Source organism: Misgurnus anguillicaudatus, chromosome 15 (assembly GCF_027580225.2).
Source record: "Misgurnus anguillicaudatus chromosome 15, ASM2758022v2, whole genome shotgun sequence".
In the NCBI taxonomy this organism is placed as follows: Eukaryota; Metazoa; Chordata; class Actinopteri; order Cypriniformes; family Cobitidae; genus Misgurnus; species Misgurnus anguillicaudatus.
In genome coordinates this window covers 27,675,523-27,692,838 of record NC_073351.2, presented here as the reverse complement: position 1 = coordinate 27,692,838, position 17,316 = coordinate 27,675,523, and the positions used below count along the sequence as shown (strand labels likewise).

Here is a 17,316-nt window from a genome sequence, read left to right as displayed (position 1 = left end):
AGAAAATATGCTCATTTTCCAGCTCCCCTTGATTTAAACATTTGATTTTTACAGTTTTGGAATCTATTCAGCCGATCTCCGGGTCTGGCGCTACCACTTTTAACATAGCTTAGCACAATCCATTGAATCTGATTAGACCATTAGCATCGCGCTAAAAATAACCAAAGAGTTTCAATATTTTTCCTATTTAAAACTTGACTCTTCTGTAATTACATCGTGTCAATTTTTAAATAGGAAAAAAAATCGAAACTCTTTGGTTATTTTTTAGCGTGATGCTAATGGTCAAATCAGATTATATAGATATATACACTACCTGTTACAGTTTGTGACAGTTATTTTTTATTTTACATATATTATTATCTTTAAGATGTTTGTTTAACTTCAGTTAATTCAGGTTTATATGTTCTGTTGGTTTATTTTATCCCAACGTTAATCTAGTGTTAAAAAACGGAAACAGGAAGTGCTTCTGGACCAGTGTTGTTTACATCTTTTGAACTGGTCTATAGTTAGAAAATGTAGATTTTCATAATATCAAAATTTTAATTTTTTTTTCAAGACTCAATGCTAAACACATGTCTGACTGTTGAAACAAACCAAAAGAAAACCAAGAAAATCACATTCATGACGATTTATGGTGATTTTATTTCCGTTACACCATTGCCTACAATGACACTGATGCGGGGTTCCCCTGTTTCAAGATGGCGGCTCTAATCCACGCATTCGTTCCAATAAACTGCCGTAGCCAAGGCGAAATCTAGTGTACATATCTATGATCAGATTCAATAGATTGTGCTAAGCTGTGTTAAAAGTGCTAGCGCCGACACGGAGATCAGCTGAATGGATTTCAAAACGATAAGAATCAAATGTTTAACTCTAAGGGAGCTGGAAAATGAGCATATTTTCAAAAAAAGTGGAATGTCCCTTTAAAGCTATCTGTCTCAATATCAATCAATAGGGGTGTGACGAGATCTCGTGCGACGAGATCTCGCGAGATTAAATATGTATCGCGAGATTAAGTGTGTCTCGCGAGATTTCTTGTGTAGGTGAAATTCTGGCCGTTTCTCAAATAAAAGACTGCATCCTTCGGAGATCGCATTTTTAAACTGCATTTACTTCATAAAGACTGTCTTATTAGAGACTACCAGGGGCGTCGGACTGGGGGTAAAACCAGTACTTATTACCAGGGCCCCAAGGGGAGAGAGGGCCCTTGAAAGTCTGGAATATATTTTATTTTACCTGAATATTTTCATTTCTTAATTTAATTTTATAATGTCAAATGAAATGTAAAGTTAGTGTATTTGCTGAATAACTGTTTGAATATATTTTGTATAAGTAAAAACTATCTAAAGTCTCATGGTTCCACCCCTTCCTAATGCACCAAATGGTTTAGTCCATCTGCACGCGCATTTTGTTTGTAGTTGTGCGTCTGGTAGAGCGCAAACTTCTGCGTGCGGTTGAAATGTCTTTGTCAAAGAAAGCTAAATTGGGCCACCAAAACAGAAAGAAAAGACAGTAGAAGAAAAAAACAAACTTCCTACTATACTACTTCGCTACATTTTTTAAATCATATACGTTACTGAGTAAAGAATATTTTTAAAAATGCAAGGTAATCACGGATGAATGATGATTGATTGATGGGCGGGGGAACGTGCTAAACTCACAAAAAGAACCATGGAGATGGACGAGACAGGCACGCGCTAATGCAGACCCTCAATTAATTTCTTATGAAAGAAACCTCTGGCCATATTTAAGCGACCACTTTCCTCTGACGTGAAGCGAGTGTTTCATTCCTATGTAAGGTAGGATTTATGCTTATGAGAACGGAATTGTGGACCGGGGTTTTATCGCTCATTTGCACGACGCGTTTTTAATACAATGCGCATTATCTTCCGAGGTCAATCAGCCTTGCGTCAAGTCAACCACAACTTAAGAACGTCCTTAAGAATGCACAGGTCATTAGACATTGGAGAGAGAGAGAGAAATAAGAATAAAGGTCTTACATCAGGTACCCAGGTCAGGGAAGTTAGATAAAAGACAATAAGGATGAAAGTATATAGCCATGCACTCATCTCATGATATGCTCATTTAAACTATATAACAATGTTACCAGCAATACATCAATTACAACCTTACTATAGTGATTGTATTTACTAGCTGCTGACCTCATATTATTTTTGCTTTAAAAGTGCATACTCACCTGTAAAAATCATTAAACAATTCCATAAATGTTTCTTAGTTATATAAAAGCTTTTATTTTATTAACTTTTTGCTATTGCACTTTAATTGTAAAGATATTCCTACAATTAAAAACAACTAGTTTGAAATGTATATTCCCTTGTCGTTTTTGAACTATACTAGAATTCTCCACCTCTTCCCGCTGTAAAAAAAGTAACTTTTACTCTGAGTAAAGTTAAAATGATTTACTTTTTACTTTTACTTGAGTAGATTTTTAGACCAGTAACTTTACTTTTACTACTTAAGTAAAATATTATTAAAGTAACTTTACTTTTACTTAAGTAGAATATTCTATTACTCTACACCTCTGGCTAAACTGTTTGAATTTTCCTGGCTGCGATTGTTAGTGCTAAAATGAACCGAGACAACCCATTGAAAAAGCAGAATACAGATGTGGCCCTTAAAAATGCGCGTCTCTGAGAGCAGAATGCCGCGAGGACTTCCGAAATTCTGCGAGATCCCGCAGAAGGGGGGTTCGGTGGGGGATGCAGGAAATACAAAAACCTGTAGATGGCAGTCGTGTTTCATGTAGGCCATACTGACGACAATTTGTGTGCTTAACTTCAATGCTGAGCGTATACTCTATGATATTGAAGTAACATGACACGGATTTTCTGTGTTTAGGAGATACTCTTTGATGCCATACAAATGCAGGCTTTTTTGGCAAACCTTTCGTTGGCAAAGTTTTCTTTGCCAGTTACATAAACAGTGACATATTCTTCATAAAATTTCGACTCAAACGCGCATCATTTGTCTTATTTTTTTCCGTGTACTTACAGTAGAAGAGACGTGATGTATGATAACTGAGTCTTATAACAAAATAACTCGCGAAGACCTTTGAAGAGACCGAGCGCATTTACGCAATATCATTAACTAATTTATCTAACTTTACATTTAGTTCATTTTTGCATCTGAACGTTTAATAGCTTTAACATGGTTGTGTTGCGCTTTTCTGCATTACTGAACAGTAGGAATATAAGTAGAAATATAAGAAAATATAAGTTAAGCGTGTTGTGTGTATTTCCTAATTATAAGCCTTTGGGAAATTGCACCAAATCTAAACGTGCATAAAAACATGAAGATGTCATTTATATAAGCGAAAAATCTTTTTTATGAGCTCAAAATTTTGAATATAATGTGCTATTGCAAAAAATTGAATAAGAAGTGTGCACATCCAAAAATATTATGAGACAGGTGCTCGATCCCAAAAACACTAAATCACGAAAAAACAAAGAACGGCACACTGCTACTATAGCTCTCAATATTTATTATTTAAAAGACAACGTTTTGGTCGAAACGTTGTCTTTTAAATAATAAATATTGAGAGCTATAGTAGCAGTGTGCCGTTCTTTGTTTTTTCGTGATTGCAAAAAATTGCCCATCTCTAAAGGAGAATATTCATCTTTAAAGTTGAAGAAACCAAAAAGTATGTACTGATAAGCATTCGTCAAACATAAATAAATAAATATATATATTAGGGATGTGCCCGAAGCCGAATACGTTATTCGCAAGGGCACGGATAATGGCTTTAAAACGAATAACGAATTCATCCGAATAGCAGAAAAAATATTCGGCCAGACATAATCAAGTGTTTACAGCTAAATTATAAAGCCCTTAAAGCACGCATAATATGTGTGTTAAGTGAATGAGTGTAATCTATAAAATTACATGAATGAATGACATTTTCTGCGCGTCCCTTATTTAGAAACTCGAGATGTTTTGGAATTAGTTTTAAAACGCTCCTAATATCAAGCTTCTTTTAATCCAACTGTAAAAAATTACCATTTTAGTTTTTTTGTTTTATTTAATTACACAAGACCAGAAAACCTTGATAAAATGCTGCACTCTGATAATAAAATATTCGTTAATAACTCCGTGTCTCCGTGACTTCGGTCACAGATGATCTTTAAATTACTTCAAGTTAAAGCCAGCTTCATTGTCAATCTAGGTGAATATAAAATAAACAAGTAAATAGATAAAAATATGAAAATGTAACATTTTAAAAGCAAAATGTATACTGAAGATTATTATGACATGAATTGCAATTAACATTAAAAAGTTAGTAAATAACAGCTGAAACATTTGAATTACAACTTTCTAATTACCTTGTTTAAAATAATTTTGCTTGTTTTGAACTAAAACTGACTTTAAATAATAGAGAATACTGTTATCTAAAATTATAAACGAATATCTGATTATTTATTAATTTAGATGAAGATTAATGAGAGAGTTTTTTTTAAACAATTCGTTCTGTTCGCGCAAACGCTGTAGGCTATGGACATATTTAATAATGAGCTTAACAAGTTTTTTGTAATGCTTAATATGCTTTCGTAAATTCTTGCCAAAACAGATTTTTTTACTATTCTGTCTGCAGGTACTTGCGTGTCTGTGCGTTGGTTTCGGATCTGTCAGTCAGTACGAGTCTTGTTGATCTTAATAACTTTTTAACATAAATCAGTCCCGAACTTTATCTCTCTTAATAACTTTTTAAACATCAAGCAAGTTCCGGATTTTAATTTCAAATTCCTGCATGTTTTTAAACCGAAACCAAGATGTCAGACATGACATGCATCTTAGTATTAATCATTTCACTCTCAGAAAACGTATTAGATGTTTAATTAATAGGGTATTTGAAAACATCCCACTCATTTAGACAGAATGGGTCATATATGTAATGTGCTGAAAGACACAATAAACGCTTACAGCGCTCTCAAGTTCAACGCAGATAGGCACAAGCTGTATGAGGGTTTGAAAATTAGAAGTTTGTTTTCCATGCCTATTATTAATGAGAATCAAGTTATTTGTCTTTTTGATAAAAAAATGTGTAATATTATTTTTAATATTACACATTAAAAATTACACATAATATTTTTACAGTTATTTAAGTTATAATTATAATAAAAGCAAAAATTAATTTAAAATTGTAATACATATTTAATGCTAACTTTACTTACAAATATTTTTTACAGTGTATAAATAAAACGACATGAAGGAAGTTCATTCCAAAATGTAATGCGTCTAGTAGCAGCTACCACTGACACAGAAAGTCAAGAAATTAAAAACCACCCACCCCCAGGTCTGCCAATTCTTTGCCAACCCCCAATTCTAATCTCCTCTCAGCGAGCGAATCAAAAGAAAACCTTACAGTTGCTTTGTTTAAACGCAAATCTAGGCCTACTACACTGTAAGTTATTTTAAATGAATTTCTATAACTAAAATTAAGTGGATATCGGGTAACTTAATTTGACATAATCAGTTCACACGCCAAACCAAGCTATTTTTCATGCTGAGAAGTAAAAAATAAGTTTTCCTGCTATACAATTAATAAAGGAGGTGCTGGTATACACAGAGAATTCCTGTCGAGTTTAGCAGTACGGTTTTTAGGTGTGGTCAACTTTACGCAGCGCCGCAAGAGCAGACAAGCAGATGACATCAGAGTACCGCGAGAAATAAGGCGGAGGAGGTTGGTTTCAATCGCTCTCGCGGTACTCTGATGTCATCCACTCATGTTTGAGTCTGTATCAGATGAAAATACAGATTTTGAGGAACAACTTATTGTTTGGAGATTGTCAATGGACGTTTCTTAGTGGTAAGTTTGTTTTTCAGTATGGACCAAAACGCCAAATGCATAAAATAAAAATGTAGTAATATTGTAATGTCTTGGCATGATATGTTTTCTAAAATGTTTAAAAATGAACAAATCAGTTGTGCGAAACTACACAGATATTTTTTTTAATGAAACATATTCAGTGGTTTCAGACAGTGCCTCATGGTGGTTCACTTTGCCCCACAGCCACCATTTTGGGAAAACTGCCTAAATGATGAAATGTAGAGTCAGACCAGTCAGCGCCCCACCATTTAAAGTCGAACACACAAAGCGTCAAGGCCTGGGCCCGGTTTCCCAAAAGCACTTATGAATGAACGATTACTCCAGAGCATTCGTAGATCTACGATGATTTTCAAGTGCAACTTACGTTACGAAGCTTTTGGGAAACAGCCCGTAATTCTAAGATGATTCGTACGATCGTTTTTACGATCTACTTAGCCTTACGATGCTTTTGGGAAACCCGGCCATGGTCATGACTTGCACATTGTGTGTTGCTTTAGTGTAATATAAAGTGCTCATTTGGTTTGGTGTATTTTGAGTGTGGCAGTCATTCTATTAGCCCCAATCAATCACAAATCATCGCTTCTCCTATTTCTTAGTAGGTGAACTGAATCTAATCTGCTGTCATCTGCAGTTATATTTACAGAGACCAGTTAGATTTTAAGAACTTTTTTTGCCACTTTTAAAACTGTAAAACTAAATAAAAAATATCATATGATATGCCGAATGAGCATATAAACATATGTTTTCTTGTTCGCTCCACGGGTTTAAACGCCGTTTTTTTCCTAAAGAATAATGTTAAAACTTTATGGGTGGTGGTTGAGAATAATTTATATGGCAAAATAATTTTAGCGCAATATAAATGTATCATATTGCTATTCTTAATATAAGAGAATACTCATATATTTTTACAACACTTTTAAATTTAAAACATACATATAAAGATGCTTAGTACAATAGCTTTGCTTCTGACAACAAGTTTCTGTAATAAATCAGTAAATCAATCATAAAATGTTTTGACAGTGCCTAATAAAATGCTTGTCAATTCAAACAAAGCTGAAAGGTGTATAAAACCGCTTGAATTAACAATATCTGAACTGTGCTCTTTTGCATACCTCTACTTTTCTCATGTCTTTCTTTATACCACATTTATCTCTTTAAAATATTGCTACTTTTAGAAATAATTTGTTGGCATTTTTTTGTATACTGCACACTTTATACACTTTATATTTTACCAAACCCTGTTGCTGAAGGAGACGGACCGGAGCTCCGGCAAGGTGTGTTGTGGACCCGAGGAGGCGGAGCTGTGCTCCGGCCCAATTTAACCTATCTTTCTGGTACTTCCACTAACTGAGGTATCCGTCCTCCTTTGATGTCTGCCTGGTATGATTTTACTGGTCATCCAGGAATAATTTCCACTTTATTTTACCTAATGGGGCGCAGCGCAAACCCGTTGGTCTGTGACATCACACCACCGTGAGATCTATTCAAAAGCATGCTGTAGGCCTACTGTCTCGCGGTGCTAAGATGTCACATGCCGTCCGATCGGTCTGCGTGGCGCCGCAAGATCGTCAAACGAGCGCTGAGCATTGAGTCAAATAAGACAAGCGTTAGAAAATTACCGAGGTCCGGACGGCCATGCCCTTTGTTTTGCCTCAAAATGCAGACAAATAATGTTTTTAGTAAGGCATGTTTGTTAAAACTAATTTTATATTCTATTTAAACTAAGGCTTAGTCCTGGTTTACGCTTATAAAAAACCGTCCTACAGCTCCTGAGGGGGTGCTCTCTCACTATTCACATGTAAATAAAATGGTTAGAAACCGGTTTTTCTGGTTCTCATTGCAGGACTGTGCGGGGGGAGGGCATTCCGTTTTCATGTGGAGACACTTAACAAACACATTTGAAATACACCAAGTTCCAGATTACAAGCAACACCAAAACACATCACGTTTGGGAGCAGTGCATGTAGGCCCTACTTATTTGAGTATAATGGTAGAGTATTGTGTTGGACACTATTTCAAATTGTCCTTTTCTCCACACAAATAAAACACTGATGTGCATGTCTATAGATCTTAGAGTCATTGCTATCATTTTCACTTTTGTGTTGGGTTAATTCCCTGACCAGACCTCGATCATTTTCATACGCTCGTCTTATAATTTGACTCAACGCTCAGCGCTCGTGTGGCTTCTTCCTGCACCGCGCAGACCGATCGGCATGTGACGTCTTAGCAGAGGTGGGACAAAGTCATTGTTATGCAAGTCACAAGTTTGCTCTAAGCAGACCTCTTGGTGATGTCAAAGTACCGCGAGAGCGATTCAAAGCGGATTTCTCCATGTGATAACTGGAATCGCTCTCGCGGTACTTTGCTGTCACTCGGCTGTGGGTTTTTGTAGCGCTACACCAGTCTGCTCCCCAGTCACTTTCGCGCCGCTATAGTAATTTCATATGCCGATTGGATCGCGCAGTTCGGCAGAAAGTCAAACACACCAAATATATAGCCTAATATGTATATGCATTTCAACCCGCTAAAGTAGCAAGTGTAGCATGCTAATGGAGCGGCGCGGCCGTGTGAATTTTTTGTGAAATGGGTCAGTTGCTGCTGATTCTTGCCATAGCTCCGTTGCCCAAATGCGCACGCATACGGTGCCATGTCATCATTGTGTACAAACAGTTAAATGGTCTATTAAGTTTTAAGATGAAGTCAAAATGAAACCGAGATGACCAATAAAATCAAACCAGTCAGACAGAGGTGCAACACAGGTCAGATGCGCAGTTAGTGGTTGTGCAAGAAAGATGTAGCCTAAGTAATCAAACGCTGACTATTATATACAGCAGTTTAATGACGAGAAATGTGAAACCGCAGTGACTGTCAAGGTGACAGGACAAGAAACATTACTGCAGTTGAGCACATATGGGTGTCCAGATTTAATGCGCTGCTCTTACTCCCTTCAGTAATTCACTTTCCGTTATTCAGCGTGTTTATTAACAAAATTCAACGCCACCCTTTAATTCTTGAAGATATGTTTTTTTACTCTATAATGATTAGATTCACTGCATGTTGTGCTGCTAAGCTTGAACTTGAAAACGATGCATCACGTGCGCGGTACAACGCTTCATCCACCCGTAGTGCGCGTGCACGGAGTTTAAATGTTCATATTTTGGCTTGAACATTTTATTGCATTTAGTCCTAAGGCCTACCTGTTAAAGTCATTAAAGTTAATTAAATAACAAAAGAAGAGAAAGTGTGCAGCAGTGTGCCCAGGATGGTAAAATAATTATTACAATGTATTCCTAATGACCAACAAAAGTTTTCTGCATACTAATATGGTTTGAAATCTATAGGTATTTGATTCTTTGGTTTTCTGATTTATTAAAATTCATATATGTAGAGCAGGGAAATAAGAAGTTTTTTTCCTGGGGTGCATGCCCTAGAAAATACTTATATGGACCTCGGTATTTATAAAATCATGCAACGCGGCGTGTTTGTCTTTATACACATGTTATGAAATTTATTATTTTAAACACACATTTCACAAAGTATATATTGTAAGTGTAAATATTCATAAACTCAACACTTCCGAGGCGTTTTTCTAAAAAATAATGTTTAAACTTTATTGGTGGTGGTTGAGAATAATTCCTCTTTCCATATGTAACGCATTTTAGCGCAATGTAAATGTATCATATTGTTATTCTTAATATATAAGAATACTAATATATTTTTTTACAACATTTATAACATATATATATATATATATATATATATATATATATTTATTTATTTACATATATATATAGATGCTTAGTACAATAGCTTTGCTTCATAGAAGTTTCTGTAATAAATCATTAAATCAATCACAAAACGTGTTGACAGTGGCAAATAAAATTCTTGTTAATTTAAACAAGGCAGAAAGGTGTATAAAACCGCTTTAATTAACAATATCTGAACTGTGCTCTTTTGCACACTTCTAATTTTCTCATGTCATAATTTATAATTATTCATTAGATTTAATATAAATACGTTTTGAAAAGTGTTGAATGCGAACGTGTAAGATATCTGAAAGGCGACGCAGCGTGTTTGTCTCTACAGCCACATGTTATAAAATTATTACACACACATTTCACAAAGTACATATTGTAAGTGTAAATATTCATAAACTCAATATTTCTGAGGTGTTTTTCGTCCGCAAAAGGCACAGTTTCTCTGTTCGCTATTTTATTAGATGTAGCCTACGTCTTAATAATAACATAAAAATATCTGTTATGAGAAGAATTCCTCTTTCCATATGTAAAGCATTTTAGCGTATAAGAGTATAAATGTATCATATTGTTATTCTTAAAATATAAGAATACTACTATATTTTTTACAACGTTTTAAACTTTAAAACATGTCTTTTTTATACCACATTAATCTCTTTAAAATATTGATACTTTTTTGAAAAAATGACAATTATAAATATTATGAACAAACAATGAAACGGTGTCAAAATTCGACAACACAAATAATATTCATTGTAAATAGCAACCCTATATCACGAGTCGCGTTTATTAGGCTCACACTAAATTATCTGTTGCACTTACTATAAATGCGCATTGCACGTACAGTCATCTTAATATTTGTATGCGCTGTTATGCTGGCAAGAAGGGGTTGACATATCACTTCAAAAACAGCAATTCAATGTAAAATATTCAGCAATGCCCTTATTAACTTCTGGAAACAACGGCAACGACAATGTTTTTATGCGCCACCTGGTGGATATTCTTTGAAGCGAAACACATTAAGGGAAAGGGAAAAGTAGCCCCCCCGAAAGCACTTGCAGAATGCTGCGGGACTCTGCGAGACGAATTGGCGAATGCCGCGGGAGAAAACGCGCGTTTTTAAAGGCCACATCTGTATACACTTTCAGATGATAATTTGGTCATAGACTACATGCAAATTGAGTTGAAAGGCTAAATAAATAAACTGTATACTAACAGCTGTTTGCATACAAAACAATAGCCTAATTTGAAAAAAAATGTTTAATTTTAAATGAATAGGCTATAGTATGCAAGCAATAGCATTTGTTTCATTTTGCCTTTTTTCAGATAAAATGACTAGTGATACATGTTTTGTTCGTCTTTAAATATGAATGGAGCTTTTTGTTAATGTACAAAACTAAAATGGCATATTTAAGATTTAATTTATGCCTTAAAGTAATAAAGCATAATAAAAATAAATGTTCTAAAATTTAATGTCTTGTTACTTCAGCAAAATAAAATATGTCTGAATCAAGTCTTGTTTGGTTATCATACAGTTTGTTCATGTAGTGATTAGAAAACTATGGAAAAATGGGGGGCCCATCAGGACTGCCTATGCATAGGGCCCGGGACCTTGTGCTACGCCCCTGGAGACTACTAACAATTATAAAGTTTACTAATAATTTAGTTAATCGCAAATTGTTGTAATATGCTCACGACTTGCGAATGTAATGCTCAGTAAATGATCTGAAATAAACCTTAATGACATATGCAGCCTGCATATGCGACCTCCGGAGGATGCAGCTTTCTGTTTGACCCTTTTAGGGGCCAGTTACACCAAAAGCGTTTATGGCAGTTGCAGGTGCCTTTTTTTAAATGATATTCTATGGGCATGGAGCGTTTGCGCGCTGTTTATGCGCGCTGAGCGCCTTGCGTTTTTTGCCGGCGGCCGCAGCACGCGCCTTTGAAGGAACGCCGAGAGCGGAGAAGCGCCCGAAGTCATTCGCGTCTTTCCATTGTCCACTCGAATGAGGGGAGATGCGGGCATTACGTTGTGGTGAGGGAAGTTTACAGTTGCTTTGAAGAACCGGACTCCACTCGCTCACTCTCTCCTGCGTGTTTGTGCACCTCTCACCCTCAAACAAGGTCAGAGCAAGCGTCATCTTTTTAAAGTTTCTGCTAATGTGACAGTTAACAGCAAAAGAGTGCACGCTTCAGTATTTGATTGACAAGACAGCTGACTAGGTGGTTGCCTAAGCAATATTAAAAGCCGCGTCGACTCGCACTGCTCTTTTTCAAAAAAGGCAGTGCGTCGCGCCTTGCGTTTCCAGGCGTTTAAAGCGTGGTTGGTGTAATTAGCCTCTTACAGTGCATGCATTATATTCTGTCTTTTACTGCATTTGCTTTTTTGTTTGGGTTTCCAATAATGTTCGTTTGGGAGCACGTGTGAAGTCTGAGACGTGTTGTGTTTGTCTGGTGATCACTGTCAGATGTGAAGTCTCAGCAGATTAAACCATCACAGAGTTTACATGATTTAATGTCTGCATGTTCATTTCTATTGTAAAGAAATGGACGTATATTAAATATTCAAATGAATTTAAACATTGTTTGGTTAAAAAATAAGCGTTTCTCTCCGTCTAAAGTGAAAGTGAAGAGTCAGGAGTCAACTATCTCCCCCTGCAGGCATTTGTTATAATATATACATAATGCTTTTTATTTATAGACCACAAATGTAATGTGTTTGTTAATGTAATGTTGTTTAATGTAACTTGGTTTTAATATTTTATTTGAACCAATTATTATTGCATCTTCGTTATTATGTAATTTTAAAGGCTACTGCTCACTTGGGTCTATTTTTATTACCCAAAAATAACAAATTACTTCATTATCAGTTAGTAAAATAATTGTTAGGGCCAGTCCTTGATTAGTTAAAACATTTAAAAAGAACATGATTTCAGTTTCTTATTCATTTATTTTATCATCGAGGGTTTCTTAAAAAGTGTAAAAATATCGTCTCGTCTCGTTCTCGTGAACCCAATCTCGTGTCTCGTCTCGTCTCGTGGATTAAGTGTCTCGTCACACCCCTATCAATCAAACAATAAAATAAAAAAATGAACATATATTGATATTATTTTTGCTTTGTGTGTGCCAAATCTTTTCGTTCTACATTTGAGTTTAAGGTATGGATGCGGTAAATTTAGTGGTAGTTTAGGATTTTTCTCAAAATTAACTTCGCTTCAAACAGGCGTAGTTCTGTCAGATTACAACAAATCATGCATTGTTTTGAAGATTTTTAATAGAGAATGTCAAAATATAAATAACTCATTTTGGAAAATTTGCTCATCCCAACTCAATTTGCCAGCACGGGTCACAAATGATGTCTATGTCGATTAGAGTATTAAAAACCTTAAATGTAAAAACGAAAACTTAACACTGCGTTAATTCTCACATGTAAGCAAACTCAACTCAACTATGCACTATACAGTAGCTCTTTCATTTAAACATGCTTACTTTTTGCCTTTTTTAAAACTAAAAATACAAATATACGATTTGTTATATAAAAAGGCATAAATGTACATTTCTGGTCAAAGAATGTTTATTAAAGTTATATTTATAAAATAATATTTATGAAAAAGGTACTGCATAACAGGAATGTTAAGAAAATAAGCTCTCACATTAAACAGTATTAAAATATAAACACTGGGTGTAAATGTGGCTGCTCTGTGTGATATATGCATGTATAAATATACATATGTACGCGTGTGAAGGTCTGGCTTTGTTTAAGTCTGACCTCGTCTCCCATATGTGGTTGAAACTCAAATTTGACAGGTGGGCAGAAGGCAGTAGGGTACATTTCCATGAACCGCTGGCGGTCGCTACGGGGGTCCAGGCTGTCCACTGCATTCTCAATGATGTCCAGGCCCTCGTGACGAGACGTCTCCAGGTTATATTCAGCTGAGAGGTACGTCCGCAAAGCCCGATTCAGAGAGGCATGATATCCCAGATCACAACACTATACAGATGGAGAAGCACAGTGTTACTTGTTAGATAGACCTACCACAGTTATTAGGTCAATTAGCAAACAGCTTTTTTTTAAACTATAAAGACTGACCGATCTGAACCATGTTCAGTTATTTAATGACATTTAATTTGACACACAAGATGACCCAGTATGATTTCAGAAATGCAGTAGGAGCTGTTTAGACTATTTAAATCCTGGTCAATATTTGCAGACTAAACAAATATTTAAAGTGTTTTGCTCAAAAGACAATGTATAACAGCTATATTGTAGAGTTCAAACCTAACATTTTATGGTATACGCTACACTTTTAAAAATATGCTGGGTTGTTTTAACCCATGGTTGAGTCAAATACGCACATTTCTAGGTTTATTTCAACGTCAAAGATAAAACACTACTGTTTAGGCAACTCCATGCCAAGCTCCGTAAACATGGGATCTTACTCACAGCTAATATCTGAAATTCCAGACACATTAACACAAGCAACACAGCATGACACGTCACTCTATCAGCAAGTGTGATTTTGTGAATATTTGTGTCTAAGATGACCTAATACATACTGACTGTTTTCTGGTCTATGAGCTGTCTTTATATGGCCTTGGGACACCAAGAGGACAAGCAGGAATTTCCAAAAAATCATGGGGAGCCAAAATGAGAAACTGTGCTGGATAATAAAATATGGGGGAGAAATAGGTCTTCCTTGGAGAGGTTATTTAAGATCTTACTACAGAAAAGCTGTTAGGGAAAAGTTTAGCAGCAGACGAAAATAGTCCCCTAATATCGTTTAATAGCAGGGGACGGTTTTCGGGCACTGCGTAATATCATTGCGGCTCTTGCAGCCATGTTACAGCAGCAAAGTCCTTGATTATTACGCCAGAATGAGAGTATAGTTCCTAGCCAATAGCCATATCTGCCTAGAAAATCACAACTTTAAATTTTCTGTCGGTCTTAGTACACGATGTAACTACAGAAGAGTCAAGTTTTAAATAAGAAAAATATTGAAACTCTTTGGTTATTTTTTAGCGTGATGCTAATGGTCTAACCAGATTCAATGGATTGTGCTAAGCTATGCTAAAAGTGCTAGCGCCAGACCCGAATATCGTCTAAATGGATTCCAAAACAGTAAAAATCAAAGTAACTCTAGGGGAGCTGGAAAATGAGCATATTTTCAAAAAAAGTGGAGTGTCCCTTTAATGCTGCGTACAGACCAGCCACGGTAGAGGTGTCAAGCGAGAGTGATTTCAATGTTAAGTAAATGTGAAGACGCGTTGACGCACGTCTGGAGGTCTCGCTGCGCGGATGAGGCATTTAGTACAGCGCGGTAGACGAGATTCCACCTCATTCATTGAGCATTCCCGCGGCAAACGCGCAAGTTGAAAAATGTGAACTTTGGCGGAAAAACGCGCCGCGTTAACCAATCAGGAGCTTGCTCTAGTAGTGACGTGATTACAGAAAGCGAGCGGAGTCGCAGAAGCCCCTCCCATGACGCCAATTTCCGCGTGAATGTCTTGACTAGAATTTCACGCGTGAATGAAGCGAGTAAACTCAAAATGTTCAAGCGGCAAACTAGACACGGTAAGACGCGATTTTGACGCCTCAAATGCAGCTGGTGTGAACCCATGGTAAGAGTTTTGATTCTGAGGCTGACAGAATAATAAAATGGACCCGGCTTTCTGTCCACACTGCCCACTAAACTGAAAATTTTTTTCCTCTCTCATAATTTTGTTTGACCATCACTTTGGCTCTTGGTTTGTGGAGCTGTCTCTCTCTCTCTTAGTAAAGTCTCTCTCTCTCATTCTCAAATTCTGTTGAGACTGCATAAAACACAGAAAAACAGCTGTGAACCTGGGTCAGGAACCAGTTTTAATTTTTTAATAAATATTGAGATTGATGTTTATGATGTTCTTTTAAACTTTATCTGCATTCTTATGACAATATGGATGAAAAACCATACATGCTAAAATACATTTACAACATATCTTGTATTAAATTTCTTATTGAAACATTCCTACATCATAATAAAATCATAAAGCAAGTGTAATTCGCATAATAGTTTTACACAATACACATATAAGGGTATACACTTGTTTGTGGCCAGAATAAAGGAAAAAACACTCAGTATGGGACAACATTTTACTGAGACAAGGTCAAGCTATTTCTCCTCTGATGAAATGGCTGAAAAACTGACTGTGCACTCATGGAACAAAATCGTTGTCTCTTGTCAGCCCCCTGTAGAGAGGCTTTTGTTTCCTAGATGAAAATAATATTTTGCTGGATGCTCAGTTTATAAATAAATGATGCTGACAGGATTTGACAATGATTTAGACTTGAACTTCAGGAGAGTGAACAAGGAGAACTGCTCGGCAGAGTGAAAAAAAGAGGCTATATAACATATCCTAGTTCATCTAAGAGACTCTCAGGCGGCCTGATTCACATAAAGTAGGTATTGGGGCCATGAATCGCTTCCCCATCTTCATCCTAAAAATGATTTTCAGACACTAGGACACAGACCTCAATATAAAACTATGTAAGTAGAATAAAAGTCTGTGACCAAAGACCATGTAAAAAAAATCTGTTTTGAGAAGGGACTTAATTGTACAAAGTTCAGATGTCATTGCTTCTGTTTAAGAAAAAAAGACTCTTTTTGAATATACCCAAATCATGCTGGAGTAAATAAACATGAATGATGAGGAGTCCTTGAGAGCTCAAGTGCATGAGGTCATTACAAACAAAAAGGACACACTGAATACTAAAGAATTCATATTTATTTTCAATAAACTTACAAGTCATATTCCTAAACTAAAATTCGGTGTTGTTGGTAACCCATATGGTACACTTTAAAATTAATACACTCACATTCTTTAGTCTAGAAGCCTAATCTTTATATTGTATTAAAGAAGACACTTTAAAGTTTTTCACAGACGTGTCTAGATGTTAAAAAATGTTATAGCAGTTTACATTTATTGTAATAATTAAAAGAAATGCAATAAAGTATAGATTTTATACCTAAACTTATCACAAAAAATGGTTTGCTTTACACTTTTAGTGGTTTTAACAACAATGGCCACTAGGTGTCAAAGGTTTGCTGCATACTCTTGTCACAAATTAATATATTACTGTCACTGCATTATTATTATTGCTAAAAGATTTCGGTCTTAAACCTTTTTAACGATATATAGTTTGTCGTGCTAGATTAAAGGAGACATTTCACAAGACTTACCAAATACATCTTTGGTGTCTCCAGAGTAAGTTTTAGCTCAAAATATCATATAGATAATTTATTATCGCATGTTAAAATTGCACTTTGTAGGTGTGAGCAATAATGTGCCGTTTTGGGGTGTGTCCTTTAATATGCAAATGAGTTGATCTCATTTTTTTAGTCTAGAAGCCTAATCTTGATATTGTTTTAAAGAAGACACTTTTTACCAAAGTGTCTGTATAGGAAAATATTAAATAAAAAATTGTTATAGCAGTTTACACTTATTGTAATAATTAAAAGCAAAGCAAAATGGTATATATTTTATACATAAAATTATCACAAAAAAGGGTTGCGTTACACTTTTAGTGGTTTTACCAACAATGGCCACTAGGTGTCAAAGGTTTGCTGCATACTCTTGTCACAAATTAATATATTACTGTCGCTGCGTTATTATTACTGCTAAAAGATTTAGGCCTTTTTAACAATATATTGTCTGTCTTGATAGATTAAAGAGGACATT

At 35.6% G+C, this 17,316-nt stretch overlaps 1 protein-coding gene across 4 annotated transcripts in view; it reads right to left on the bottom strand.

Moving 5' to 3' along the window:
- Positions 1-17,316, bottom strand: part of srgap1a (SLIT-ROBO Rho GTPase activating protein 1a) — a 133,511-nt gene that overhangs the window by 51,632 nt on the left and 64,563 nt on the right. For all 4 annotated transcript variants that reach the window (XM_073853702.1, XM_073853701.1, XM_073853700.1 and 1 more), the window contains exon 7: positions 13,370-13,591. In XM_073853702.1, coding sequence (XP_073709803.1) covers positions 13,370-13,591 — 222 coding nt within the window. The remainder of the gene's footprint in view (positions 1-13,369; positions 13,592-17,316) is intronic.